Source organism: Podarcis gaigeae (genome assembly GCF_964106915.1).
Source record: "Podarcis gaigeae genome assembly, chromosome: 1".
NCBI classification, from domain to species: Eukaryota; Metazoa; Chordata; class Lepidosauria; order Squamata; family Lacertidae; genus Podarcis; species Podarcis gaigeae.
This window is the reverse complement of record NC_139678.1, coordinates 136,742,944-136,760,916: the sequence shown is the minus strand read 5'-3', so window position 1 is coordinate 136,760,916 and position 17,973 is coordinate 136,742,944. Positions and strand designations below refer to the sequence as shown.

Below are 17,973 nucleotides of genomic sequence, written 5' to 3'. Positions count from 1 at the left end.
AAATATATAAAAGGATGTCACATAGAGGAGGGAGAAAGGTTGTTTTCTGCTGCTCCAGAGAAGCGGACACGGAGCAATGGATCCAAACTACAAGAAAGAAGATTCCACCTAAGCATTAGGAAGAACTTCCTGACAGTAAGAGCTGTTCGACAGTGGAATTTGCTGCCAAGGAGTGTGGTGGAGTCTCCTTCTTTGGAGGTCTTTAAGCAGAGGCTTGACAACCATTTGTCAGGAGTGCTCTGATGGTGTTTCCTGCTTGGCAGGGGGTTGGACTCGATGGCCCTTGTGGTCTCTTCCAACTCTATGATTCTATGATTCTAAGAATGTTGGTGGTTCGAATGCCTGCAGTGGGGTGAGCTCCCGTTGCTTGGTCCCAGCTCCTGCCAACCTAGCAGTTCGAAAGCACATCAAAGTGCAAGTAGATAAATAGGTACCGCTCTGGCGGGAAGGTAAACAGTATTTCCGTGCGCTGATCTGGCTCACCAGAAGCAGCTTAGTCCTGCTGTCCACATGACCCGGAAGCTGTATGCCTGCTCCCTCAGCCAGTAAAGCGAGATGAGCACCGCAACCCCAGAATCATCCGCAACTGGACCTAATGGTCAGGGGTCCCTTTACTCTTTACCTTTATTAAAATGCAAACATCCAAAACTGCCTCTGGCCACACAAATAAGTGTCTGAGGGGGGTCACTGAATGTTCCTTGGCTCCTATCAGACCCCTGAATGTGCTCTGGGTAGCTTTCTAGGCAAGCACAATAAATCTTTCCAAACCGCTTTAGGAAATATAAAGCCAAGAGTAAATCTTGTGTGTTGTGGCAAAGGAAGTACCTAACTACATATTCTGAAGGTACTCTTTTCTTTTCATTTCCCCCATAAGACTCCGGATTAGAGAAAAGCTGGGTTCTCCTAAGATTTAAACAGAGCTGAGCTGAACTGTCATGACTTTTGATCATCATGTCAAAATTTAAGGGTTAGATGACACAGCTGGTTTCCTTGGGCACCGTAGCAAATTGCATGAAAACTGAGAGTATGGGGTTCCCTTGTATGCTTAGAACTGTATGCAGGAGAGCATGGACTGTGTCATCCAGCCCACTCTGCCTGAACCCCCTCCTTCCCACAACCTGTGACTTTTGAAGTTACAGCCTGCCATCCCCGTGTGTTCTGCCTGCACTATTTGAAACTCCAATAAAGCAAGGGGAGCTGATGTGAGTAGAACAGGCTCTCATTGTCAGAAGTTACTCCTCCTGTGTAATCACGTACGGGAAGCCAATGTCTAAAAAGGGCTAACCATAGTTCAGAGATGTGCCAGGGCTGCCATGGGTTTGGTGTTTTTGTTTTATTTAAAAACAACAACTGCACAGTTTTCTCTTTTTTATTCCACCTCGATGCATCCTCGTGAGGTCAGACTGAATCTGCCCCTTTCTGTGACATCAGTTTGGAAGACATATATCCCTGCAGACACTTTCCTCTCCCTGCCTACTATAATCTGAAGCAGAAATGGCAAGTAAAGGGGCCCAACTGCTCCTGGTTGGTCACATGTCTGAGAGCACCCCTGATAAAAGCAAAAACACAAATAAACCACCATCACCACACAGGAAAAACTGGTGTAACAAGGACAAGTCCAACTCCCTGGCATCTATTTAAGTTTTGTGTGCAGAGAGTTTGTTCTATATGGAAATGCTCAATTATGCAATCCCACTCCTGAAATTTGGGGTTAAACAGTTGAAAAACTGTTTTTACCAGTTCTTTTATTATTTGCACAGAGCTGGGTTAATATGAAAATTTTGGAGATAACAAAACTACTTGTTCTACAGTAAGAAGGAGGTGTTTCTTTCTGGGTTTTTTTAAAGCAGAAGATATGAGTCAGCCGCTTTATTCTGTCACAGTTGTGCACAGATGATGTGTGTTGTATTGCTGCACTTCTCTCTTACCAAATGTTTTTCTCTCTTTTAACATATTTTGGTGTGCGTGTTTTTAATAGGAACGGAGGAGCTGTGGCTTTCTATGGCGCAAGTCTTCAATTCCCATCAGTCCCAGCAATCATGGCCAGTGGTCAGGGAAGATGGGAGTGGCAGTCCAGCAACATCTAGAGGTTCCTCATCCCTCTACTGTTACTCCCCAAGGACACACAGGCATCTTCAGTCACAGGCAGCCTGTGGTCTCCACTTTTACAGATTTGCCACCTGCATTGTGCAAGCTTGAGAGTGCTTTCGAAAACAGTATATGGTTCAGACCATCCAATATCGAAACATGAAGACTTTGAAGTGGGGGCCCTTTATCACAAACCTGTAAGGCTCCATAATAAGAAACCGCATGAGTCCCCCTTTGCTATCACAATTACAATAGAAATGCAATCACAGCGGAATGATCTGCCATCTTCTTGTGATATATTCCACCGCTGGTGGAAGCACTCCCCCCCCCCGGAATTTTTAAGGAGGGGATTGAACCCCCTCAATATCCAGTGGCAACACTATATCATCACATGGCATCCTGTGTGGGACGTCCTGGCATCGTGTGGGACGTCACGGCATCACATACAACGTCATGCACAACGTCAGGGCATTGCGTGTGACAAGTGACTTTCTTCCCCTCAATTGTGGCCACCAGCCAGTGCCAATGATTTGAACCACAAATTCTAAGGGACTGGGAACATCTGCCCAACCCTTGCAGGCTCGTAGTTCTCACTTCCAGAAAGGCAAGTGGGGAAACATGCAATGGACACATAGGTAAAGGTACCCCTGCCCTTATGGGCTAGTCTTGCCAGGGTTGCGCGCTCATCTCACTCTATAGGCCGGGAGCCAGCGTTGTCCGCAGACACTTCCGGGTCACGTGGCCAGCGTGACAAGCTGCATCTGGCGAGCCAGCGCACCACACGGAACGCCGTTTACCTTCCTGCTGGTAAGCGGTCCCTATTTATCTACTTGCACCCGGAGGTGCTTTCGAACTGCTAGGTTGGCAGGCGCTGGGTCCGAGCAGCGGGAGCGCACCCCGCCGCGGGGATTCGAACCGCCGACCATACGATCGGCAAGTCCTAGGCGCTGAGGTTTTACCCACAGCGCCACCTGTGTCCCTAATGGACACATACATGCCATCAAACCTCTAGGGAGAAACTGACCTTAGCATGTTACTAATCGGACAACACAGTTCTATGCATGCCTACTTGGAACTAAGCACTACAGTTAGTGTACATGTATACAAGACTGAATTACTGAATTCCGTAAGGGACCTTTTCCCTCGTCTCCTTTGCCCAAGTATCAAGGAAAACAGATGCAAATACATTTCATTTCTGAAGAGCTGAAACTGATGAGCTTTATGCTATAATAACACAAGGTCAAAGTAATGTTAACCTTAGACCATGGTGATACAGAAAAAGATAGCTTAATTAAACTTTGCTGTTCCACCTCAAAAAAATAAGTTACCTTTTTCTTACAATAATCCTCCCCCTCTTTCCCTTAATGGTTCACATCAATTAATCCTACAATTTAGTTTTTAAAGAACAGCTTTCAAGTATGGCCTTTCAAGTATTTCTGTGCTAAACTATTAGTAAAATTCTTTCCCACTTTTCCTTAGCATCATTTCTTTAAAGACTTAATTTTAAATTTACTCATTTGGGAGACTAAGGCAGCCATGCTGGGAATAAGCCCAACTGAATTAAATAGGCCTATTTCTGAGAATGCATAGTTAGAGTCACCCTGCAGAGCAGTAATTGTGTACCCACTTGCCTAGAAGTAAGCCGAACTATGAAGACCTTCCCCTGAGCTGCCACATCATTTCCCTCAGCTACTAGCAGTACAACCAGGTCAGCCTCCTCAGGTTTAATGTGACAAATTCCCAGATAAGTGTGCATAGATCGCAGCTGAAATTCACCCATGGTAAGAGGGATCCTGACATAATCTGATATTATAGCACAATCAACAAATTAATCAGGCTACAGATTTATATTTTATGTTTCTTTGGTCACAATAACATCTGTAGGAATAAGAAACTAGTAGTGAAAAACATTTGCATATTATCCCTAATTAATTGTTAGGGGAATTAATTGTTAGAAGAGTGACTAGTGGGGTGCCACAGGGTTCTGTCTTGGGCCTGGTCTTATTCAACATCTTTATCAACGACTTGGATGATGGACTCAAGGGCATCCTGATCAAATTTGCAGATGACAGCAAACTGGGAGGGGTGGCTAACACCCCAGAGGACAGGATCAAACTTCAAAACGACCTTGACAGATTAGAGAACTGGGCCAAAACAAACAAGATGAATTTTAACAGGGAGAATGTAAAGTATTGCACTTGGGCAAAAAAAAAAAAAAAAAAAAAAGAGAGGCACAAATACAAGATGGGTGACACCTGGCTTGAGAGCAGTACATGTGAGAAGGATCTAGGAGTCTTGGTTGACCACAAACTTGACATGAGCCAACAGTGTGACGCGGCAGCTAAAAAAGCCAATGCAATTCTGGGCTGCATCAATAGGAGTATAGCATCTAGATCAAGGGAAGTAATAGTGCCACTGTATTCTGCTCTGGTCAGACCTCACCTGGAGTACTGTGTCCAGTTCTGGGCACCACAGTTCAAGAAGGACACTGACAAACTGGAACGTGTCCAGAGGAGGGCAACCAAAATGATCAAAGGCCTGGAAACGATGCCTTATGAGGGACGGGTAAGGGAGCTGGGCATGTTTAGCCTGGAGAAGAGGAGGTTAAGGGGTGATATGATAGCCATGTTCAAATATATAAAAGGATGTCACATAGAGGAGGGAGAAAGGTTGTTTTCTGCTGCTCCAGAGAAGCGGACACGGAGCAATGGATCCAAACTACAAGAAAGAAGATTCCACCTAAGCATTAGGAAGAACTTCCTGACAGTAAGAGCTGTTCGACAGTGGAATTTGCTGCCAAGGAGTGTGGTGGAGTCTCCTTCTTTGGAGGTCTTTAAGCAGAGGCTTGACAACCATATGTCAGGAGTGCTCTGATGGTGTTTCCTGCTTGGCAGGGGGTTGGACTCGATGGCCCTTGTGGTCTCTTCCAACTCTATGATTCTATGAATTTATTGTGGGTGTTTCACATCCAAGTTCCTTTTTACTTTGTTTTACTTTCCTTCAGTGTCCCAGTTCTAATGTTTGCATCTTCCCTTTACAAAAACACCTTTTCCCCTATGAATTGGCAGGGTAGTTGTCCGTTCTCCTATTCCATACCCAACGCTTCCTGATGAACTCAATGAAACTTGTCAGGGTGGATGGGTGCCTACGGAGCTTTGAGGCAGCATCACAAAGTAGCCTGTGATGAAACTGCCACTCTAGCAAATTAAAACACATGGGTTCATGGTGTTCCATGAAGAATAGGTGCATGTCTAGAAGAAGGAAGGTCTAAACACTGGCCAGGAGGAAGGATGTGTGTGAGACCTAGCCAGGCTAAGCCATGTATTAAGGACTTCCAAAGCAGCTGACATCCACTTCCCAGTCCACTGATCCAGTAAGGCAACAAAAGCAGGAGTTGCAATGGTTCCTGAAGAGCTCTCATACATCCCTAGTGGGCTGGTCTAGGCCAACTGTGTTAAAAGTTTTGATGTCTTTAATGATGTGCCATGTTTTAAGGGAAGGAAGTGCCCAGGAAATGGTGAGTGACAGATCACTCACAGAATGTGGTATGTGGCCTGTGCCACCCCCTCAAATGGTTCCCTTTCACAGACTGGAAGAAAAAAATTCAGTCCAAGAAATATTTCAGTCCAAGAAATAGGAAACAGCAAACACAATCCCCAAACTTTGTTTTTCTACATAGTTTCTGCAGGGAAACATGCAATGATATGGTGGCAGGGACTGGTATTTGTTTTTGTTTTTATCTTGGTTATTTGAGAAAACAAAGACTGAATTATTGTAGCAAATTATTTACTTTGGATCCTTTTCTCAAATCCCACAAGATATTTACCTACCTCAATTTGTTTCAGGTATGTGAGATCCAGTTCTCCAAAACTTGACTCTCGCTTTACATCCTCAGCTTGATTGTCTTCTTCATTTAATTACATTTTATTTATCAATTTCAGAAAGTGATTTCTTCTCATATATCAGATTTGTTTTAGAGAAATTAGTGTATCAATAATGAAAAATGCATGAGATCTAAAGCTTGACCCAGTGGAAAAATCTTCAATATATACTTCCCAAGATAACAAGGGAGAAAAAAATCCACAGAGCCCGCATTCTCCCTCCCAAACCCAATCACAATAAAACATATCCAATAAATTAATAGAATGCAAAATTTATTTTTGTACACCAGAGATATGGAGCGTAAGCAAACATCTCAAGCAGGGAATCTCAAAAAGCAGCAGCTGATTCTGTAAGAGCTTACCTTGGCTATCTGGACACACCAGTTCAGCAGCAGCTGGGAGCCAATGTTATCCTTGTGTTCATGAACGTAGTCCAATAAGCAGCCGTGGGGCATCAGCTGAGTAACTAGCTGGATGGTTGGGCTCAAGCAGACTCCTAGTAGCCGTACCAGATGTGGATGATCCATGCTTGCCATTATAAGAGCTTCCTGCAATAAAAAGCCATATATTCAAAAGAGACACTTAATACCACACTTTCGTGCCCAAGTGAAGCTACTTGGGCTGGTCCCACTATGTAGCACTGTGAGTGGGAGACAGGTGAAGGCAGGAATTGGTGTCTAAATGATGTTCCTAGTATGGAGGGGGGAAGGTTGCAAACTGGGCTTCATTTCAGCAGTAAAATGTTTTGAGCTGGCAATGAAAGCAACTTTGGCTACACTTATTAGGATGTCCACCATTTGCATTGCAAGCTGTGACTCCTTTCATAGGTACATCTGTGTACATCTTTGAATCTGGATTTACTAAACACATCATTTCAATGAATGTATCACTGCGCCATGGAGCAGGAATAGTGAAAAGCAAAAAAGGCAAAGAGGTTTCCTTTGAAAAAAGAAAAAGAAAAGCATGGAGCTACTTCCTCCGTGTTCTCTTTCAAAATACATGCATTTCTGATAAGTTTTTTAAAAAATAACTACAGTACTTCACATGTGGTGGTAAAAAAATATCAAATGATCTTGCTGTTAGTAGTATGAAACCACCATCATCTTTTTTTTTATATATAAAATATTTATTAAATTTTTTAAATACAAATGCAAAAATAATAAACAATATAACATATATCATAACATAGTTTCATAACTTCTTTGGACTCCCTCACGTCTCCCGCTCCCACTTACATCAGTATAGATTTTTACCAGCAATTTATCATCTTGTTTGCGTTCTTATGTCCCGCTCTTTTAAGTATAATATAATAAATCTCCAAAAGTTTTATATTTTCCTCAATCTCACTTATCATCCTAATTCCATCTAATTTAGTGGTGCTCAATTATTTATGATCTAGCATCCTTCTTAACATTCAACCAAATTACAATATTTTTGTAAATAAATCTTAAATTTCTTCCAGTCTTCTTCAACCTTCTCCTCTCCCAGGTCTCGGATTCTGCCGGTCATCTCAGCCAGTTCCATGTAGTCTATCAGTTGAATCTGCCATTCTTCCAGTGTGGGTAGATCTTGAGTCTTCCAATGCTTAGCGATGAGTATCCTTGCTGCCGTTGTTGCATACAGGAAAAAAGTTCTGTCCTTCTTTATCACCCTCTGGCCGACAATACCCAGGAGGAAGGCCTCTGGTTTCTTATGGAAGGTATACTTAAATACCTTTTTCAACTCATTATATATCATTTCCCAGAAAGCCTTCACTCTAGGGCACGTCCACCAGAGGTGAAAGAAAGTTCCTTCATTTCCTTTACATTTCCAGCATTTGTTATCAGACAAATGGTATATTTTGGCAAGTTTAACTGGGGTCATGTACCATCTATATATCATTTTCATTACATTTTCCTTCAAAGCATTACATGCAGTGAAGTTCAACCCAGTGGTCCACAACCTTTCCCAGTCCTCAAACATAATATTATGCCCAATATCCTGTGCCCACTTTATCATAGCCGATTTAACCATTTCATCTTGTGTATTCCATTTTAACAGCAAGTTATACATTCTTGAAAGTACCTTAGTCTTAGGTTCTAACAGTTCTGTTTCCAATTTCGATTTCTCCACCTGGAATCCTAACTTTTTGTCATTTTTAAAAACGTCTTTAATCTGAGCGTAATGTAACCAGTCTCGCACTTTATCCTTCATTTTCTCCAAACTCTGCAATTTCCAGTTGTCTCCATCTTTTTCTAGTATTTCCCAATATTTTGGCCATTTGGCCTCCATATTGGGTCTTTTTCGGGCCTTAGCTTCCAGAGGTGAAAGCCACCTTGGAGTTTTGTTTTCCAATAAGTCTTTATATTTTGTCCAGACATTAAACACTGCTTTTCTGACAATATGGTTCTTAAAGGCCTTATTGATCTTAACCTTGTCATACCATAAGTATGCATGCCAACCAAAAGCATTGTTAAAACCTTCCAGATCCAGTACATCAGTGTCTTCAAGAAGTAGCCAATCTTTTAGCCAGCAGAAAGCTGCGGCCTCATAATACAACTTTAGGTCTGGCAGGGCAAAGCCCCCTCTTTCTTTCGCATCAGTTAATATCTTAAACTTGAAACCACCATCATCACCCCCAGTGCCTCAAAAGAGGTAGAAGGGTAGATGGAAGTGGGGTGGGGGAATTATATAGGAGGGGAAGGAGGCTGGGTTTGTATTTGAGAAAATTGCTCATCAGAGCACAAAGAGCATTTGAAACCAAATTGCAGTGTATTTGCATAATGGTTCTTTTTTTTCAAAAAAAGAAAGAAAAGATGAACAAGACATTAATTGTAGGGTGTGTGTATAATGAAAATAACAGATGGTTTAACCTTTTCTTTACTTCTAATATTTTTGAAATTATGTCAACTCATGTTTTTCAGGGCAGGCGTAAGGACTCAGTGTAACTCATGGCAGGTTTGGGCCAGCAAGGGAGAAGAGGCAGGAAGAGCAGTTCCATTTAAACCATTTGTTCCGTGTTAAAATTAATACACTAGTCTGTTGCACGGGGTCACCGAGATGCAATGTTAGTCGCTTTTCGACTGACACCAGAAAATAGCACTGAAGGCCGGCAGAATAAATACATGTTGACAGGTACATTATCCATTTTCGAGAAACAAAATAACTCTCTGGTTTATGCCCTCTCCCCCCCCCCCCATAAAGTTTTTTCTTTCTTTTTGGCAAAGAAGCAAGCGTTTCTATTTTAAACTGTGGCATTTTTCTTCATGTTGCCTGATTGGGATATGGATTCATTGTTTTTGCACACCAAAAATCAGTGGCAGGTGTGGGAAAATGGGAGAGACAAAAGTATGTTGATAGACATATTAACTTCAGTGCATGATCTCCTGCTCATCTGCTGTTTAATGCTCTATTTGAGATATGGAAAAAGCCATTTATAATGAATAACCAAACTGAGATGTGTTAGAATGTATTTATCCTGGAAAGGTCCATATTGCATGCCCCAAGAAAGGAGGGTATAAAACACGTAGAGAGCACACTATACCAGTATCATAAACACGAGGACTTTCATGCCTCAGTCAGCATGACTAGTGTTCAGGGTTGATGGGAGTTGTAGTTCCACAATATGTGAAGGGCACCATGTTGGCTACCCCTGTACTATACTGTAATTGGTCTAAAGGATCATGAATCAATTCTGTCATTTGTATTGATGTAAACCTCCAGAACATATTTTGTATAGCTAACTATTTAGCTCTATCCCCAGTATATTTGATCTTATTGCTAAGGCTAGTGGCTAATGCAAATAAAGTTTCTATCTGTCCACTGTAATTGGACTAGTGATAGGCAAAGTTCTGGGTTCAATCTGGAACTAACATGACCTACTTAGTAACATTAGATTCTTTCATGCCCAATTCTTAAATATGGACATGCTGTTGTCCTCCCAATGGCATAGTGTAATTGGGCCCAAGCAGGTCTCCTCCCTCTATGACCCATGCCCACCTCCTGAACTTGCAGTCAAGACCTGCAGCCTTCCAAGGCACACATGTTAGGTATCCAGGAAACTACATGCAACATACACAGACACACTTCAAAACATTGGCATGGTGATCTCTCAAAAGAGATGCCTCTTTTTTTTTTTTTGCTCGTGGTTGTGAGTTAGGAGCCACTTTAGTCATGAATCTAGGCTCGTGGGCTTCAAGTCAACACAGGGATGGATGAAGCAATAGTTGAAGGCAGGGCTTTTTTTTAAGCTGGAGCTCACCGGAGCTCAGCTCTGGCACCTCTCAGGTGGGCACCATTGCCGCCATTCTATACCAAATCGTAGCTAAAAGGGCCAAGAAGCGATATTGGCGTTCTAAGAAAACAAGGGAGAAGTTAGTGGTGAGCTCCAGTGAGGGTGGAGGATCACTAAGGAGTGGGTTCTTTCAGTGGTGGCAACCAATTATGGAAAGGACTCCCTAGAGAGGCTTGCTGCGTGCCTACATTGTGGTCTGTGTGGCCTTTTTATTTTCTCAGCTCTTTTAAATACGTAAGAACATATGATGCGTTTGCTGGATCAGGTCAGAGGTCTAGTCCAGCACCCTGTCCTCACAGTGGCCAACCAGATGGCTATGGGAAACCAGCAAGCAGGACCTGAGCTCAAGAGCCCTCTCCCCGCCTGCGGCTTCCAGCAGCTGGCATTCAGAAGCTCTGCTGCGTCTGACAGTGGAGGTGGAACATGACATGCTTCCCTGTGGCGGCTTCAAGGCAGTCTTACATTGCTTTATGCTTTCTTTGTGCTGATTTTTATGCAGATTGTTGTTGATGTTTAAACCTTGGTTGTATTACTATAGTTTTAATACATGGTTTGTGTTGGGAACCCCCCCCCCCCACCCGAGGACCTTGCTGGATATATAAATGTCAAAAATAAATAAATGAAAATAAATGAATTTCAAATGTGGCATGACAACTTATACCAAATTTGCCTGTTTCAGCAGCCTTGCTACAACTGCCAGTTAGAGTGTGGCTCAGCACCACCTGCCTTCGTATGAATACACACAAAAATAGCCCTGTATTGTACCCATGAAACATGCAGACCTGGCCCAAGATCTTTCTGTGACAGCTTGATAAACTGAAAAGTTGTAATGCACTATGACATTGATAAATGTTTTTGCCTTTCTGAAAATATATGTATAAGCGGATGCCTCCTTAAATTTGCCTTCCCCTGTCTTGGTTTTCTATATTGCAGCCACAAAGACTCTTTAAAGTACTTAAGAAGCTCACTGTACTCTGGGCTGGGAATTATTTGCAAAACCTCAAATGTGTGCTGTGTGACAGGAGAAAGATATTAGAGCGGACACACATTTTTTTCATTAATTTTATGGTACCTGTAATTGCTACAGCAAAGAAACATGTCTACAGTGCATGTCTGAGCAGCCTTTGGGAGGAAGCAATTACAAACTGATGTATCTTCAACATATTTTGCTTGCATATTAAGTTTGGGAGAACCTCCTGCAGAATGCATCCCTCTAGACCTGACTAACTGCTGAAGCTGACGTTGCCATATGTGGACGAAAGAAAAAAATCAAGAGACGAGTGAAAAGAGGTGCAAATATATAACTAACCATTTAGTTATATGCAGAAACCAACAAACAAACCTATCCCCAAGAGTCTCCCAAGAATATAAAGGCACCATTTACTGACGCATCAGAGTAGCTATGGGTCAATCTAGGTGTAACAGGATCAGTGATCTTGATTTTTCAAGCAATGGGACAGCCACGCTTGTTGTTCATGTATAAAAGGTTTATGGAATCTTAAAAGGGGGGCAGTGAAATTATTCCTCGTCTTACCTCTGCATGCTTTTCTCCCAACTGAGCTCATTTCTAGTAAGAGAGCTGAGCTGTGAGTGCTGGAGGCTGCTGCTCTCAGAGCCAAACAGGAAGAAATGAACCTGGGCTGATGGGAGCTCCAGCACATGAAGCGCCAGGCAGAGTTCATCCTCAAGGCAAGGAGGCCAGGGCACAATACCTGGCCCCTCCACTCCTTGACATAAGCAAAACCTAAGCATCTAATAATGTAACTCGATAAACTGCAAACAAACAATTATGCAGGCAGAAAGCCAAAAGGGGTATGGGGACTTTCCAGTATTTTGAACTGCCCCTCACAAGTATGCCTATCTGCCTACTGGATCTATCATCTATATCTATCTATCTATCTATCTATCTATCTATCTATCTATCTATCTATCTATCTATCCTCTATCTATCTATCTATCATCTATCTATATCTATCTATCTATCTATCTATCTATCTATCTATCTATCTATCTATCTATCTATCATCTATCTATCATCTATCATCTATCTATCATCTATCTATCTATCTATCATCTATCTATCTATATCTATCATCTATCTATCTCTATCTATCTATCTATCTATCTATCTATCTATCTATCTATCTATCATCTATCTATCTATCTATCTATCTATCTATCTATCTATCTATCATCTATCTATCTAATCTATCTAATCTATCTATCTCTATCTATCTATCATCTATCTATCATCTTTCTATCTATCATCCGCCTTGGGTGTGTTCTCTATGCAATGAGATTTATTTTCCTTTGTTTTCCATTCTTTACCTTAACTTTTCATTTGGGTGAACTTGAATCAGAACAACTGGAAGAGCAACCATTTTTGTCTGTTTGTCCAATCTTATCCTGTTGTTCTTACAGGGTCCCTTTGAGAGTAAGAATTCCAAATCAGACCAACATATTATTTCTTTGCTTGTCCAAAGAGGCCATGGAATCAGTAAGTAGGATTCTCCCCCAGGACAGTACTACTACGGGGCCCGCAGTGTCTGCTTAACTTGAAACAATGTCAAGAGGAGTATTGGCTGTTGAAATCAGATCACTATCACAGTCAAAATAAAGGAGGCTTTTTAAATGTTCAATATTCAGTGCCGACTGAAAGTCAGTGATGGAAATAACATAACCATGAAACACATCCCCAATTGCACCTCGACATTTTGCAAGCTCTGGTTTTCCATACAGCTGCAATCGCTCAATATGGAACCGGGGGACAGACGGGCTTTCTTTTTTTATTACCAAAGATAACATCATTTGCAGAAGGCTCATGTCTTGAGCAGAGAGGCAGTGGTTCACTATCTTCATGCAAAAATAGTCAATATTTTCCCTGTCGCAATGGCTTGGCTTTGCCACCTGATTAATGAAGCAACTTTAAAATGGTATTGACTGTTAATATCACTCTTATCACAAGCAAATTGGTATTACCTCTCCCAGTAATCCGGACATTTTCCTCAAGAAGATAATGCAAACAGTTAAGATAACACTAAGGCCTAGGCTATCTGGTGTTGACCTCATTTTTTTATTGCACAATAATGGTCTATTTGTCCAATTAACAACTAGTCTTCAGAACTAAAGCAAAAACCCTTCTGGAATTATTTTTAATCACCATAGAGGCAAAATCTAAGATAACACACACACCACTTGTAACTAATAATACATATTTAAAGCTAACAATGATGAAGCCAGGATCATACCACAGGGCAACATTAAGCACTAGTCAACATGAAAGGCTGACAACGGGTGCTGAATTCTAATGGCCAGCCAGAACTAAGTTAGTAAGGTTTCAGCCAAATACTTGTCGCTTTTCATTTTGGAGTCAAGTGAGACATTTTGGTAGTTTTGGGTAAACAACTTACCAAGATAATGTGAATATCAGTCTTTGTCTGGTGCTGCTGATTTCATTTAAATTTCTTGGATTAGTCACATGAATGATCACACCCAATTAGGAATCATTGTAATAAAGTGGCATGACATCATGACGTAATGCTGCCAATGAGAGTTGGCTATATGATGGTGTCAATGAGGGAAATTAATTATTATGCCCGCAGTCCTATGCATGAAGTAAGAAGTAAGGCCCTTGAACTCAATAGGACTTAGTAGACAGTGAACATTGCAAGGAGTGTCAAAAATGTTAAAAAGGGAAGAGTTTTTTACACTGTTGAAAACTGAGCTGTTTTGCTTCAGATCTAGATGAATCAGTTATAGAGATTTTCAAATCCTTGTTTTCAGTTATCATCTTTAAGGCCCTAGAAATGTGGCTGGTTTGTAAGTTATGCAGATTCTGAGAGAATTTTGTTTCTCCAGGGGATTTCTGTTTGTTGATTTGTCCATCTTGGGAATACACCTGACAGATAGTCAAAGTTCAGGGTGCTCTTACATGATGATAAGGCACCAGGAGCAATCAAACCTCCTGAGACCTCTGAGTATGTGCATTAGGACTCTTATCGAATTTACACCAGCAAAAATCTGTTTGATGTCCTTAACCTAATATGCTCCCTTTTCTAAATTCTTGGCTCCTTCTCACATTGAAATAACAATGATTAATGGCACATTGTTCTTTTTCAGGGACTCTTTACCAACACTACTTTACGTTTTGCTGCTGATTTCTGAGCCATTGAACTGAGGTATATTATCACACTCTTGTGCTCAATCTGTTATCATGAAAAATCTAGAAAGTAATAACTTATCACTATAAAGTTCTCCTTTTTTAGAAAATAAAGTTTCAAAAATTGCTTAGCTGGCAAATTATATTTATATATACCCTATTTGATTGACTTTAATATCTAGACAGTTCTGCTTCAATCAGACATGTGCTGATTGACTGCTAACCTTGAACCATATAGCAACCTCATTGGAAGGCATTACGTATACACTGAAGAAAATAATACCTTGTATTATTAACACACATCCCATAAAACCTTCATTTATTATCAGCCTAACAGCAACCTGGCATATACATTACCATTTAGAAATTGAAATACCAACGTGTCTACTCTGAATTGCTAATATAAGCTGGAGGCATGCAGAGAAAATTCCTAAATAATAGGAAGTTCTTTGATACAGACTTTCCATTTCTTATTGTGAAGCATTGGCACTAATTGCTCAGCTCTGGGTAACAAATTCAGCCTTTAAAGCTGGATGTTCTTTGCCTGTTTCTTTTTTTACTATAGTGGAAAGGGATTGTTTGGTAATTATGCCTCTCATTTTATTAATTTTAAATATTTCCTTCTCTTTGAACTTTGGGAAACTTTGAGGCAGCAGAAAAATTCTAAGTTTGTAAGGAATGAGCAGGAGAATTCTAGCTTCAGCCCACACAGCAGTTACCAGGAGAATATTAGGAGCCAGAAATTTTGACAACAGACCAAAATGCCCAGGGACTTTTCTTTGAGTTCCTGGGGTGGGCCGTTGTTATCCTCCATGTACCAGATATGTATAAATGTGACAGTCTTGATTCCACCCTTGCGAATAACTTTGCTTAAAAAGCCTGTGCTTTTTAGGTTCTTTTCTTTCCTGGTTTTTGTAGAGCCAATTGGGAGCAGTGACCACTGTGCTATTAATTAAAAACATATGCAAAAGGCCAATTGCAACCATCATCATCATCCAACATGGTGTCTTGGGCTTACCAAGTCAGAATGATGCAAATGGATGGTCTGCCAAGGATCCAGGGAAGGGCTGCATGGGGAGGTTTCTGCCGGAATTGGGGCAGCCTGATAGTGAGGGCCCTGGAGGCAGTAATGCAGCAGGGCTCCCCATGAGGACACCATGGCTTGGCCCTCCCTCCTAGCGCAGCCGCTGCTCCCCACCCTCTGCTACATTCCAATAGATAATGACTATGAAACATTGCTAGCCTCATCATCCACAAATTTGGCTTAACTCACTTTTAAAGCCGTCTAAATTTGAAACCATCACTGTATCTTATGGTAGCAAATTCCAAAGTTTACCTCTGCTCTGGGCAATGAAATACTTTCTTTTGTCTGTCCTAAGTCTTCTTGAATCGGTCTGGGTTTTAGTGTTCTTGGGTGGTCTGGATTTTTGTGTTGCAAGGTGGTGGTGGGGATATTCTCCTTCTCTACACCATGCATGTTGTGAAGGGCATCTATCATATTCCCCACTTTATAAACTGAATGCAGGACTTCTGTTTTTATTCTTCTGTGGGAAGAATAGCTTACTTGGGTAAAATATAGTTAAAGCAGAAAAAGGAACACTGCCTTGAACATTTCCTTGTCTTCCTGCAAAATATCTAAAAGCAGGTAACTTTCACTAGTAATCAGGTTTCCGGTTTCCTAGAGGCTGATTGCTCCAAGGCATTGCTACATGACATATTTAGCTTTTAGGAACATCCTCAAGCCTAGCATCTCCAGAAAGGACGAAAATTTTCATTGCACTCAGAGTGACCTTCTCTGCCTGGAAGTCACAACTGTATCAACAACCTGGGGGAAATCTGCAAACTGAACTCCCAAGGTAAGTAACTGCTCCTGTAAGAGATCCGTGCCCCTAGGTTTGCCTGAGGGTTTGAGATTAAACAGACCAAACAGAATCATGCCACTTCCTACCAGTTGCAAAATGAGGTCCTCATTCTTTATGGAACCCCTCTGAAAATGTTCAGGATGACACCAACATGTCCCTAGGAGAAATTAGTTGTTTCACAGTGGAGAAACCACTCTGGAAAAGCCTCTTATCACTGTACACACCTGGTGTGCTCTTAGTGCATAGAAGACAAAGTCTGGCAAGCGTTTTTGGCTAATCTTGTCAACATAGCGAGTAGTCTTATTGAAACTTTTGCATACTGATCACAGAGTTCTAAGCATCATGGTCTTCAAGTCCTTACAAAATAAAACATGTCTGTTATTTTTCTGTACTTGGGGGTGGGGGTGGGGAGAAATCTGATGCCTGCATTCATCAAGCCAAGCCAAGCCTAGTTTTCTCTCTTTTTCCTCTGCAATCACTTTATCCATCAAACCCCCTTTGAGCTAACTTAATTTATTTCCTGCATGCTTGGCAGGAGTGGCAGCTGCAAGAGCACTGGTCAGTATTATTTATTATCTTTATGCATCACTAAACAAAACACTCTCCTTGGACATGAAAAGCTATTTCTAGGGATATTGGTGAGCCACAATACGTCTGGAGGAAGTCAAGAATCCCCTCGATCTTAATTATAAAACCATAAAAGAGACCAACTCCCTTTGCAGGCTCTTACCAGGAAACAAATGAGAATGGGAAATGTATTTCAAATCATAAATCCAAAAACCTTCAGTTTAATTTTTCCCAAGCTAACTTTCTCACCTAGCTAAGCAGCAGTGCCTTCTATTATTAGCTCCTGGCCCAATATTGGCTGACAAGCATCAGTCAAGCTGTCTTCACCTCAATGAGCTTGGGGACTCCCAAGGAACTCTACATATACAGACTTCTGCTTGCAACCCCTAATTATTTTCGAAGAGATAATGAAACATTTAAGTGCACAGAGGTTAGATTAAACTTGTAAGTGGATCAAAACCCTGGATAAAATTACAGCTTGTGCAACATCGCCTTTTAGAAATGCAAGACTGTTTCTTTTCTTTTTGCCTGATGAGATGTGTCAGACTTCATTGATTTCCTTCTCTACTAGTATCCTGGATAGTTTATTTTACTTTCTAATCAGGAGTGCACTCCATGGCATGTAGGATATCTCTGCTTTGATGATAAGCTATTGGCTTTTGGCAACAGCCTCATGGCTAGTTAGAAATTCATGACATCTCCAAGTCAATTGACTTACAATGTATTAGGAGAAAGGAGGAGGGCTGGGAGACTTCATAGAGCACAGAAATTAATGCTGTTTTGAAAAGTTTCCATGCAGCCAATTGGTGGGTTTCTTAGTACCTGCCTTTTCTTCCACAGACACAACACTATGATGCTTTATACCTTGATGTTTGTAAGGTGAATGACATTCACATTCCACCCACTGCTTCCCAAGTCTGCAAGTTTTTTAGGTTCCCTTATCTGCATCACCCATCATGGAGGCTATAAACCAGAGCAACCTCAAGGGCACGCACTGCAAGGGTAGAAAGATTGCTGCATTATATAACAGATACAAAACCATGGATGTTCAGCTAGCAGAGTTGCAGACACTCACAATTTGAGGTCACTGCTTTAAGGGCACTCCCCAATTTTAAGCTATGATTTCCTGACATTGGTTTCTCT

General features: G+C 41.4%; 2 protein-coding genes across 6 annotated transcripts in view; one reads left to right on the top strand and one right to left on the bottom strand.

Moving 5' to 3' along the window:
• The window catches only part of ERBB4 (erb-b2 receptor tyrosine kinase 4), an 837,205-nt gene that overhangs the window by 132,224 nt on the left and 687,008 nt on the right, over positions 1-17,973 (bottom strand). For all 5 annotated transcript variants that reach the window (XR_014556491.1, XM_083704220.1, XM_083704222.1 and 2 more), the window contains exon 20: positions 6,332-6,517. Coding sequence is in view for 4 of the 5 variants with exons in the window: in XM_083704220.1 (XP_083560346.1) it covers positions 6,332-6,517 (186 nt within the window). In the remaining variant the exon portion in view is untranslated. The remainder of the gene's footprint in view (positions 1-6,331; positions 6,518-17,973) is intronic.
• Positions 1-17,973, top strand: part of LOC310831628 (uncharacterized protein) — a 466,313-nt gene that overhangs the window by 7,480 nt on the left and 440,860 nt on the right. The gene's annotated exons all lie outside the window — the stretch shown is intronic.